This window comes from Trichechus manatus, unplaced genomic scaffold, assembly GCF_000243295.1.
Source record: "Trichechus manatus latirostris isolate Lorelei unplaced genomic scaffold, TriManLat1.0 scaffold00083, whole genome shotgun sequence".
NCBI lineage: Eukaryota > Metazoa > Chordata > Mammalia > Sirenia > Trichechidae > Trichechus > Trichechus manatus.
Window position 1 is genome coordinate 3530100 of NW_004444019.1, and position 12629 is coordinate 3542728.

The 12629-nt window shown below is 36.0% G+C and overlaps 1 protein-coding gene across 1 annotated transcript in view; it reads right to left on the reverse strand.

Annotated features, from left to right (window-relative positions):
* Positions 1–2664, reverse strand: part of EYS (eyes shut homolog) — a 1981143-nt gene extending 1978479 nt beyond the window's left edge. Inside the window, 1 exon segment of the mRNA XM_012556965.2 lies at positions 1914–2664. Coding sequence (XP_012412419.2) covers positions 1914–2664 — 751 coding nt within the window.
* Positions 2665–12629: the final 9965 nt, after the last annotated feature.

Sequence of the window (12629 nt, forward strand, 5' to 3'; positions counted from 1 at the left end):
ACAATTCGAAGAGCGTAGTCAATGTCACTGAACTGTGTATGTAGAAATTTTTGAAATGGTGTATCTTTGGCTATGTGTATTTTCACCAAAAAAAAAAAAGAGTTTGAGAAGTTAGAGGGTTGATCTGTTGTGGGATTGTTAACCAATGTCTTAAAACAACATGTGTACTTCTGTTTCATAAGAAACTATTCGTTCTGTAAGACTTCACCTGAAGTACAATAAAAAAAAAAAAAGGAAAAGAAAAAAACAACACCAAAAAAAACGATTGACTTAGGTTAATTTTAGAGCTTATAATGGCTGATTGAGAACTCATATTAAAATTTATCTAATGGAATCTGTCCGAGGCACATGGGAGAGGGAACTTGCTAAAGCGCCCCGCCACCCCCACCAAGAAAAAAAATAAATTGCTGTCAAGTTGATTTTGACTCATGATGACCCTATGTTCCATAGGGTTTTTAACGGCTGATTTTTCGGAAGTCTATTACCAGGGCTTTCTTGCAAGGAGCCTCTGGATGGACCGAAACTTCAAACTTTCTGTTAGCTAAGCACGTTAACCATTTACACCACCAGGGGATTTCTAAGGCCCAGAAGTCTGCCCAAAGTGTATTTTTGTTATGAGGGAAGAAGAAGGGCTAGCTGTAGATATGAAGATATGATGAGAGCAAATTACTTTTAGTAATCTGTTTCCTAAAGCAGCCCAACAAATTTACGTTTAGTTTCCTAAGACTGACCTACTCTAGTCATATCTACTGCTCTTCCTCCTTTTTCCTTCTTCTCTCATGACCAAAATACACTAGCAATCTGTTATTTGTTTTGTTGTATTATCATTATCAACTAAGTCAAATATTTCCTTTTGTTAGATCATACTTGTTTTACGTATCTCCTTGGTATCCCTTTTTGCCAGGACTCTGGAACGTCCATTAAAAAAAGAATAATAAAATTTTTCTAAGCCCCCGAATTTTGTGTGTGCCTTGCATTTCTTAATATTTCTCATCACATTTCTTTGTTGACATAAATTTACTAGTAAAATCTGAAGTAGAGATAGTTCTGTTAAACACTCACTTCAACTTCTGGCAGTATAATTGTTTTCAGATTGCCCATCTTCTGGCTTTGCCTATTCGCTAAGCATCTTCTTTTTGCAAGCTTTTCCTATTATTACCTCTCATTTAGCTTATTACAACCATAAATAATTTCATCATTCTTTTTCCATCCTTGCCATTATTATCTATCAATTGCTTTATAGGTCCCACAACAACATCCATTCAGAACATTGCCCTGGGCTCACAATCCTTTTTTCCTCTCTAGCTCTGCCAGTATCCCAAGCAACACCTCTGTCTTCTTCTCAATCACAAAAATTCTTTGACTTCCTCTATTTAATCCACATTTTATTTCCATATTATCACCGTAAACAAAACAAACAAATGAAAAAAACCAAAACCATTGCTATTGAGTTGATTCCAACCTCATAGCAATCCTATAGGGCAGAGTAGAACTGCCCCACTGAGTTTCCAAGGAGAGGCTGGTGGATTCAAACTGCCAAACTTTTGATTAACAGCCAAGCTCTTAACCACTGCACCACCACGACTCCTATTATCACCCTACTTTCTCAAATACCAGAAGTTTGGGAATCTAATTCGATAACTAAGTAAAAGATGTGAAAATAGGTACTTTAGCATAAAAATGTACATGCTTCTAAACAACTCTCTTTTAATGAGCAAAACACCTCTTTTAGAAAATGCCTGATAGGAGTCTTTATACGTCTAGAATCCAAATTCTACTCATTCTAAGGTATCTACAATATTTTTAAAACACAGTTTTTTTTTTGTTTTGTTTGTTTTTTTTGGTAACAGTTTATGAACTCAGTTTTTTTTTATAATTTAATAAAATTACATTGTTTTTTAAAACAGTCTTACCTGTAAATTGTAAGTGACAGACACATCCATATCCTTGTTTATTCCATTCTTCTGTTTTATTAATGCAACTTCCATCATTTTGGCATGGCTTGTGAAAACATGCACCAAGTTCCTGGCAGTATTTTCCTGAAAATGGAGGCTGGCAATGGCAGCGGTATGTCTTGTCCCAAACTTGACCAAGACATTTAACTTGCCCAGAGCACAATTCTGAATTCAGAGATTCCTGGAAGAGTTGCTGTTTAACCATCACATTTAATCGAAGTCCCAGCTGACAAAGTGATGGATCATTTGCCACTATTGTGATAAAATAATGTGTCCCAACCCTCATCCACTCAGTATTAACATGGTCCATTCCTCTTAGTTTACAACCAAAAAGTAACTGATCATCATTTGTGGTATTTTGGAGACAATCAATAAAAGATACTTCAGAAACATTCATCAAATTTATTTCTGGACACAGAAGAGATGGTTCAGAAGAAATTACAAGACTGTCTCCTAGTTGAATTTGCAAAAGGCAAATCTGGGCAACAACTTGATTATCTGAAGTATTCCTTTTAGTGTTTACACCTAAGAACCCACAATCTCCGTTGAAAATCATGCAAATGTTTTCTGTTAGTGTCCAATTAACCACATATGATGTGAGTTGTGAATTCCACTCTTCCACCAATTGCCATTTACATGCTGTTTTTTCATTCATAAGAGAGTTGTGAAGAACAACCAGGCTCAGAAGCACGATTAAATTGTTAATCATTTTGGGGCAATTGTAGTTTATAGTCTGTAATGAAAGGATTGTAAATAATTGCAGAAAAAGTGGGCATCCAGTATCACTGGAAGTTTCCAAGCAGAGATTTTGTCCACGGATGACTTGGAATGACTTTTTTTCTACACCCAAAGTGCAAGTGGCTTTGATGACAGTAGATTTGGTTCAAGAAACAGTAGAGTTTAAATGGTTTAAATGTACCTTTGAACAGAAACACATAGATTGTTAGTGAGGTTTTTCCTACATTACTTAATGATATAGCAAACACTTCGCTATTTTCTTAGATCAAACAAGAACTTGCATGGCAAGTTCACCAACAGCTTGGACCCTTCCTTGGGAAATCAGTGTCAGGGAAAACATGGCCAAGATAGATTACGTCTGGCCCTGCCCTATACAGTCACCCTCCTTCTGCTAAGTATCAGTATTTTTGCATAATTAAGCCAGAAACTAACTGCAGAGTTGTTTGTATGTCATCTTCACACCAAACTTCAACCTAACTGACATACAGAAATAGCCAAGATAACTTCTTTTATAGATGAATTCAATTTTCTTTAGATATTAGTATTCTTCATCTGATTAGTTTTAGAAAACTACCTTAAAACCACAGAAAACAAAAATAAAATATTTTAAATATAATTTTTATGTAACATTTTCATACAAATGTAAGCCTTTAAATGTCTCTTAGTGACAAATCATGTTACTCTAAATGGTAATCTGGGGCTCCCAAATGTTTAAAGTATTCAGAAAAAGTTGTGTTGTACAAACAACTGAACTTAGGATGTCTTCACTCACCTTCTTCTGCAACATGGCTAGAAACTGGCAGGCAAAAAAGGGAAAAGGAAGTGTACAATGGAGTGATGAAATTATTATAAATAGAAGTAAAATTGTAATAGCTTTCTCTTTCATTACCCACTGTTGGCATGTAAGGAGAGGTCAAGGGATTCACTGTGTTGGAAGGCACTGTTATGCCCAAAGGACAAGAAACAAAGCAATGATTCTGAAATAATATATTCACCCAATTAAAAAAAAAATTATTGAGGTCTTTCTCTATGCAAATCACTCTACTATTTGGTTAACAAACAAACTACAATCTTCACAACAAAACTCATTCTAAACAGAAAGGTAAATGGGTGTTATGGAAAAACATGCTCTTTGGATCTCAGCTATGTTATTCATTATATGACCTTACTTAATATGAGTTTTAATTCCTTCAGCTATTATTAGGTAGGAGTCCTGGTGGAGCAGTGGTTAAGACCTCAACTGCTAACCAAAAGGTTGACAGTTCAAATCCACCAGCTGTTTCTAGGAAACCCTATAGGGCAGTTTACTCTGTCCTGTGTGGTCACTATGAATTGGAATCAACTCGATGGCATGAATTGGTTTACTATATAGGTAGACTGGGGACAAGTATATGGTAGTGTTAAATTAGATTGTGTAAGCATATACTGGTCATTCAATAAATAGTGTCTTTCATTTCTGTTATTGTCTAATTTCACTCAGCAAGTATCATGTCTTAGATTAAAACTCAGGATTTTCAGGTCAAAATTCCAGCATTTTTTATTATGCCATTACAATCAATGAAATATTGTTAAAGTAGATGTTATTTTATGCCATTATATGATATGATTGTTAATTCATATGAAATATTGATGGTAAAACTAATATCTTAATGGGTATTTTAATTCATGTAGAAATGAAATTTGAATTATAAATTACTTCTGTAAATTCATTTGTGGATATTATAAATCTATAAAATATAGGTTTATGTAAGTAATATATTACTTTAGTCTACATGTGGAAAAGATGAAATTATAACTCATAGAATTGAATGTTCTGTAAGATCTTGTTCATGTCAAATATGTTAATCATTATAAACCCTAGTGGCATAGTGGCTAAGAGCTATGGCTGCTAACCAAAAGGTTGGCAGTATGAATCCACCAGGCACTCCCTGGAAACTCTATGAGGCAGTTCTACTCTGTTCTATAGGGTTGCTGTGAGTCGGAATCAACTCGACAGCAACGGGTTATATAAATTTCTGAATTTAAATAATAAGTTTAAATAATATTTTAAACAAATATACTTAAGCCCAATCTATGTGCAAGGCAGTATGCTAGATACTAGAAATTCATCAGTGATCAAGTGAAAGAAGTTATCACTATAGAGAACTATAGGGTCGCTGTGAGTCAGAATCAACTCAATGACAATGTGTTTGGTTTTGTTTTTGGTTTGTAAAGCATTAAGAATTTAATGAAAGATACAGATTATTAAGCAAGCAACATCATGAAGTAGCTAAGTGCTACAATAAGGATAGTCTAGAGAGTATGGGGGCTATGGTGATGTAGAGGGCTATGAGTACATGAAGCATGGGTATTTAATCCAGTCTAGGAAACAAGATCTAAACTGAGATTTGCAAGAAAAAAATGGAATCACTGGGAAATTTGCCAAAGGAGAGGAGCTTTCCAGGAAAAAATAGATGTATAAAGATTTTGAAGCCAGTATAATACTGGGTATTTTGAAGATGTAAGAGAATTTCTAGGTAAGAAGTTCTAAATGTAGAGGAGGAAGTTGTTATGATGAAAGACAAGCTTTTGATTTAGGAAGAGATCATATCAATACTGAACTGACATTGTCAGTAAACAACTCAGATTGTATCAGAGGGCAAAAGAGAACCTATTGAAGACTTCACAAAGGCACATTTTATACTAATAATATCAGTTTAGTTGCAGAGTGAGAACTGCATTGGTGGGTGCAACCAAAGAGTTGAGACCTTTGCAGAAGAGGAAGTACCACTAATCTGGTTAAACAATAATGATAGCCTGATTAGTACAGTGACAGTAGAAATATAACAACACCCGTGCAGGCCAGAAAGATTTAAGTAGTAGATTCACAGAGTCTTGAGGATTATTGACATAAGGAGTAATAAAGAAACCCAGGAGGCCCAGGTGGAGAAACAAGATGGCAAGGGATGGGATGTGAGAATCACTTTTGCATATACTGAATTTGAGGTGTATTAGTGACTTACTAGTAAAAGTATCTAGAAATCAATTGTATATACAGATATGAAGCATAAGAGAGAGAGCTGGGCTGGAATTCTAAATATGATTAATCTTATGTTTCTATATTTCAATACAGATGTAAGGTTGCTGGAATGTTGTTTTAATATGGGAAAGACTTGAGCTTGTTCAAATCATGAGGAAGAAACCTATGGAGATAAAATAAAGCAGTATGGAAGAAGACAAGGGGTAACGAATACAGTGCAGAGTAGGAAGAAAGGAGAAAGATGAGTGTGGATTCATAAGGTTGTGACTTTGGTGGCAGGAAGTTGATGGGTTTTTCTTATGGCAACTTCTTTTTTCTATGAAGTAGGAGGTGACTGAGGGACATGGTGAGTTTGGATGGTTGAGGAGAATGGACAAGATTTGAAACAGACACTGAGTAAGATGAGAAAAAACGTTAATTAAGGAAAGCTAGAAGGATCACTGTGGGCATTAGTGGTAAAGTGGTAGAATTTTTGTCTTCCATGCAGAAGACTTGGGTTTCATTCCCAGCCAATGCAACTCAAGTTCAGCCACCACTTCTTTTTCAGTGGAGGCTTGCATATTACTATGATGCTGAACTGGTTTCCGTGGAGCTTCCAAAATAAGTCAAACTAGGAAGAAAGGTCTGGAGATCTCTTTCCTAAAATCAGCAAATAAAAACCATATGGATCTCAAACGTCCAATCTCCAACCCATCATGGGGATGGCACAGGGCCAGGAAGGTTTCTTTTAGTTGTGCGTGGGGTTGCTATGGGTAGTGAGCTGACTTGACAGCAGCTAACAACAAGAGAAGGATCACTAGGCAACACTGAAATACCTTTGTGATGGTAAATCATAAATTTATAGTAGTACTAACCTGCACAAGACCAAAAAAATCCAAACCTGTTGCCATCAAGTTAATTCTGACTCATAGCAACCCTATAGGACAGAGTAGAACTGCTCCATAGGGTTTCCAAGGAGCGGCTGGGGGATTTGAACTGCTGACCTTTCGGTTAGCAGCCAAGTTCTTAACCACTGTACCACCAGGGCTCCAACCTGCATGAATGTATTATTTTCCCAGTGGCCTAGTTAAAAAAAGATATAATAAAAAATTAAGTAACAAATGGGTTTAAACAAACACAGTCACCAATTTATTTCCATGTATAAATGCTAGAAAACAAATTACATTTGCACTGAAGCAGAATTAGGTCTGTGTGCCATTTTTAGAATGGCTGCAGATGTGAGCTTGCATTGCTGCATGGCTAATCCCGTGCTTCTCAGAACTCTCTGGGTTCCTAATTATTGCACATTTATATTTTCAAAGAGAAAGTGACTTGATCCATTGCATTTCCGCCTTATGAAAATAGCAGCCGAGAAAAAAGAGAAAAACCTCTAGAAGGTCAATTTACGTCTATACATACTGACTACAAAATGCTTTGGATTTTATTGTGAACTAGGTTCATAAAAATACAACATATGAATAAATTTGAATAAGGAGTCATAATTTGGACTCCAAAAGTAAGCATAAAGGTTTGTGACTCAATTTTTCATTTATAATGACACTCTTTCAAATCCTGTACAATGTAGGAAACCACATGGCATTCGGCTCACTTGTAAACACACACATATATATGTTAATATTGCGTTTAACAGTTTAAATGGAGAATCACTTTCATTTCATATAGTATTGATATTTTATAAAATCCTGAGCCAAGAAGCCCCAAAATCCAGGAACTATGATGAGCCATTCATAGCATTGTACATATTTACAACCATAACAATATTTGGCAGCAATGTTATCCAGATAATATTTTACAGGAAAATACTCAGTATTTCAGGTGTTGGCTGTATCACTTATATATTAGCTGTGTAGCTAAGTGCGTCTAAAAAATAAATTCCGATTTAGATTCAGTATCCAAGAAAACGCAGCAACTTTCTCCCATTCACATATGTAAATGATTTCTTTAAAAAAATAAGGGAATAGACTCAAACAAATACCTTTCAAAGAAACAAAGAGTCATTGGAAAAATCTCAATTAATAGAATGCAACACAACAGTAAGTGTGCCACTGTTCACATATAAATATTTCAGAAACAAACTGAGTCATATACTTTTAAAAATGCATGCTGTTATTTAGCAGATCAAATCAGAATAATAATTCTTGGATTCTAGACTTTGGCAATTTTTCCAAAGTTATTGATATTCAAAATTGATAGCAAATTTATTAAACATATTTTATGTACATGCAGGTTGTATTTTTTAATTATTCTAAAAATTCCTTTTTTCTACTGCCACTGCAGCAATTGAGTATTACCATGTGTCAAGCACTGTTCTTACTGTAACCACCATGCTTTACATTGTGCCAGGCTTTTACACCAAGAGCTCAGCGTGGAAGATGCTTTTATTATCCTCAGTTGCGAAATGAGTAAAAGAAGTGAAGGGATCTTAAGTAACTTACCCAAAGTGTATGCACTCAACAAAGTTGAGTCCCTGTAATTTTGTACACAGTGTTAAAATAATTGCATTTTAAAAATAAAAGGCTTACAACCAATATTTTGAATATTAGCATTATATATGGAATGTTTTAAAGATTATTACAAATAAACAATCTTGCCTTGCACATTGCTAGGATTTTTTCTAATATGTGTATTAATAGAACAGTGGAACAAAAAACCAATGAATATTGCCATGTAATATTTGGAAACTAATATTGTAGACACATCAGGTGCATAGAACAGTGAAAACAAAAAGAAATCAGTCTAAAGACCAAACGGCTAAAAAAAAATAATTATTTGTGTCTATGATTCTTCATGAAACCTTTAACATTTTGGCACCCTTTAGATTTCTGTAGGAGTCCCTGAGTGGTGCAAACAGTTAACACAGCTGGCTGCTAACTGAAAGGTTGGAGGTTTAAGTCTACCCAGAGGTGCCTCAGAAGAAAGGCCTGACAATCTACTGCCAAAAACTCAGACATTGAAAAACTTTATGTAGCACAGTTCTACTCTGACACACATTGGATTATCATAAGTTGAAATCAACTCAATGGCAACTGGAGTTTAAATTTCTATAAATATATAGTTGAAACAATTCAGGTCATGTACTGTAACAGGCTGTTTCCATTTTAGATAATTTGTAAAGAATGATTTTTCTATCTACTTTCTACTCTTACATTTTTCTAAATAAAATTTAAAAAAATCAAAAGTACAAGATTCCTCCAAACTTCAAAGTCAGCTCAACAGGACCAAAGTAAAAGCTTAGAAGTTTCATAGATACATCCAAACACTTTGAGGGACCAAGGAGCTGGGGCTGAGGCCTGAGGACCATAGTATCAGGGGGCTTCTAGGACAATTGGCATAACAAAGTTTATAAAGAAAATGTTCTACATCCCGCTTTGGTGAGTAGAGTCTGAGGTCTTAAAAGCCTGTGAATAGCCATCTAAGATACATCTACTGCTCCCATCCCACCTGGAGCAAAGGAGAATGAAGAAAACCAAAGACACAAGGAAAATGCTAGTCCAGAGGAATGATGGACCACATGAACCAGAGATTCCACCAGCCTGAAACCAGAACTCGAAGGTACCTGGCTACCATCAACGACCACCCTGACAGGGATCACAACAGAGAGCCCCGGACAGACCAGAGAAAAATGTAGAACAGAACTCAAATTCACATAAAAAAGATCAAACTTACCACTCTGACAGAGACTACAGGAACCTCTGAAGCTATGACCCATGGACACTCTGCTAACCCAGAAATGAAATCATTCATGAAGCCCACTTTTCAGACAAAGATTAGAAAGGCCTGTAAAACAAAAAAATAACACATATGAGGAACATGCTTCCTAGTTCAATCAAATATATGAGACCAAATGGGAAGCTCCTGTCCAAAAGCAAGACAAGATGGCAGGAAGAGACAAGAACTGGACAAATGGACACAAGGAACTTGGGATGGAAAAGGGGAGCGTTCAGTCACATTGTGGGGATTACAACCAGTGTCACAAAACAACATGTGTATAAATTTTTGAATGAGGAATTAACTTGAGCTGTAAACTTTCACTGAAAGCACAATAAAAAAAATAAAATAACATTAAAATGTGATAGACAACATAAAAAAATTTAAAAATATGACTGGTAAAAATTATCTGAAAACGTAAAAAGCAGTAAAAATTAGGAAAATACATGTATCATAAATAACTAACAAATAAATTATCTTGTTTTATAAAGATTTGCTAAACATGTGAAGAGAAAATATAAAAATGTCTATTAATAAATATAAAGGGTAATTAAGGGCATTTATACAAAGACAACAGCCAACATCATCCTAAATGAAGAGACTTTGAAAGCAGTCCCCTTGAGAATGGGAACTAGACAAGGATGTCCTTTATCACCACTCTTATTCAACATTGTGCTGGAGGTCCTAGCCAGAGCAATTAGGCTAGAAAAAGAAATAAAGGGCATCCAAATGGAGAGGGAAGAAGTCAAAGTATCTCTATTTGCAGATGATATGATCTTATACACAGAAAACCCAAGAATCCACAAGAAAACTACTGAACTAATAGAAGATTTCAGCAAAGTTTCAGGACACAAGATAAACAAAAATCAGTTGGATTCCTTTACACCAACAAACAGAACCCCTAAGAGGAAATCACCAAATCAATACCATTTATAACAGCCCACAAGAAGATAAAATACTTTGGAATAAATCTAACCAGAGACATAAAAGATCTATACAATGAAAACTACAAGACACTACTACAAGAAACCAAAAGACACCTGCATAAGTGGAAAAACATACCTTGCTCATGGATAGGTAGACTCAACATTGTGAAAATGTCAGTTCTACCCAAAGCGATCTACAGATACAATGCAATCCTGATCCAAATTCCACCGGCATTTTTTAATGAGATGGAAAAACAAATCACCAACTTCATATATGGAACGGGAAGAGGCCCCGAATAAACAAAGCATTACTCAAGAAGAAGAACAAAGTGAGAGGCCTCGCACTACCTGATTTTAGGACCAATTGTACTGCCATGGTAGTGGTACTGGTACAACAACAAATACATAGACCAATGGAACAGAATTGAGAATCCAGAAATAAATTCATCCATCTATGAGCAGCTGATATTGGACAAAGTTCGAAAGTCTGTTAATTGGGGAAAAGGCAGTCTCTTTAACAAATGGTACTGGTATAACTGGATATCCATCTGCAAAAAACTGAAACAAGACCCATGTCTCACACAATGTACAAAAACTAACTCAAAATGCATCAAAGATTTAAATATAAAATCAAAAACGATAAAGATCATGGAAGAAAAAATAGGGACAACACTAGGAGCTCTAATACATGGCATAAACAGAATACGAACCGTAAGTAACAATGTGCAAGCACCAGAAGAGAGACCAGATACATGGAAGCTCCTAAAAAGTAAACACTTATGTTCATCAAAAGACTTCAGTAAAAGAGTACAAAGACAACCCACAGACTAGGAAAATTTTTTGGCTATGACAAATCTGTTCAGCGTCTAATCTCTAAAATCTACATGATACTGCAAACCCTCAACAACAAAAAGATAAATAACCCAATTAAAAAATGGGCAAAGGATATGAACAGGCACTTTATCAAAGAAGATATTCAGGCAGCTAAGAGACACATGAAGAAATGCTCACAATCATTAATCGTTAGAGAAATGCAGATCAAAAGTATAATGAGATATCATCTCACCCCAACAAGGCTAGCTTTAATCCAAAAAACACAAAATAATAAATGTTGGAACGTTGTGTAGAGACTGGAACACTTATACACTGTTGGTGGGAATGTAAAATGGTACAACCACTTTGGAAATTGATTCGGTGCTTCCTTAGAAAGCTAAAAATAGAAGTACCATATGATCCAGCTATCCCTCTACTTGGAATATAGCCTAGATAAACAAGAGCCGTCACACGAATAGATATATGCACACCCATGTTCACTGCAGCACTGTGCACAATAGCAAAAAGATGGAAACAACCTAGGTGCCCATCAATGGCCGAATGGATAAACAAATTATGGTATATCCACACAATGGAATACTACACTACGATAAAGAACAATGATGAAGCCATGAAACATAACATGGAGGAATCTGGAGGTCATTATGCTAAGTGAATTTAGTCAGTCACAGAAGGACAAATATCAGAGAAGACCACTATTATAAGAACTCAAGAAAAGGTTTAAACACAGAAGAAAACATTCTTTGATGGTTACGAGGGTGGGGCGGGAGGGTAAGGGTTATTTACCAACTAGATAGTAGGTAAGAATTATCTTAGGTGAAGGGAAGGACAGCACTCACTACAGGGGAAGTCAGCATACCTGGACTAAACCAAAGCTAAAAGTTTCCTGAATACAATTAAACACTTTGAGGGACAGAGTAGCAGGGGTAGGGGTCTGGGGACCATGCTTTCAGGGACATCTAGGTCAATTGGCATAACAATTGGCTTATTAAGAAAATGTTCTGCATCCTAGTTTGGTGTGTGGCATCTGGGGTCTTAAAAGCTTGCAAGCAGCCATCTAAGATACATCGATTGGTCCCAACCACCTGGAGTAAAGCAGAATGAAGAACACCAAAGTCATAAGGAAAGTATTAGCCCAAGAGACAAAAAGGGTCACATAAACCAAAGACTGCATCAGCCTGAGACCAGAAGAACTAGATAGTGCCTGGCTACCACCAATGACCACCCTGACAGGGAACACAATAGAGAGCCCCTGCTGGAGCAGGAGAAAAGTGGGGTGCAGAACTCAAATTCTAGTAAAAAGACCAGACTTAATGGTCTGAGACTGGAGGAACCCTGGAAAGCATGGCCCCTGGATTCTTCTATCAGCCCAGAACTAAAACAATTTCCGAGGTCAACTCTTCAGACAGGGATTGGACTGAACTGTGGGACATAAAGGGATACTCGTGA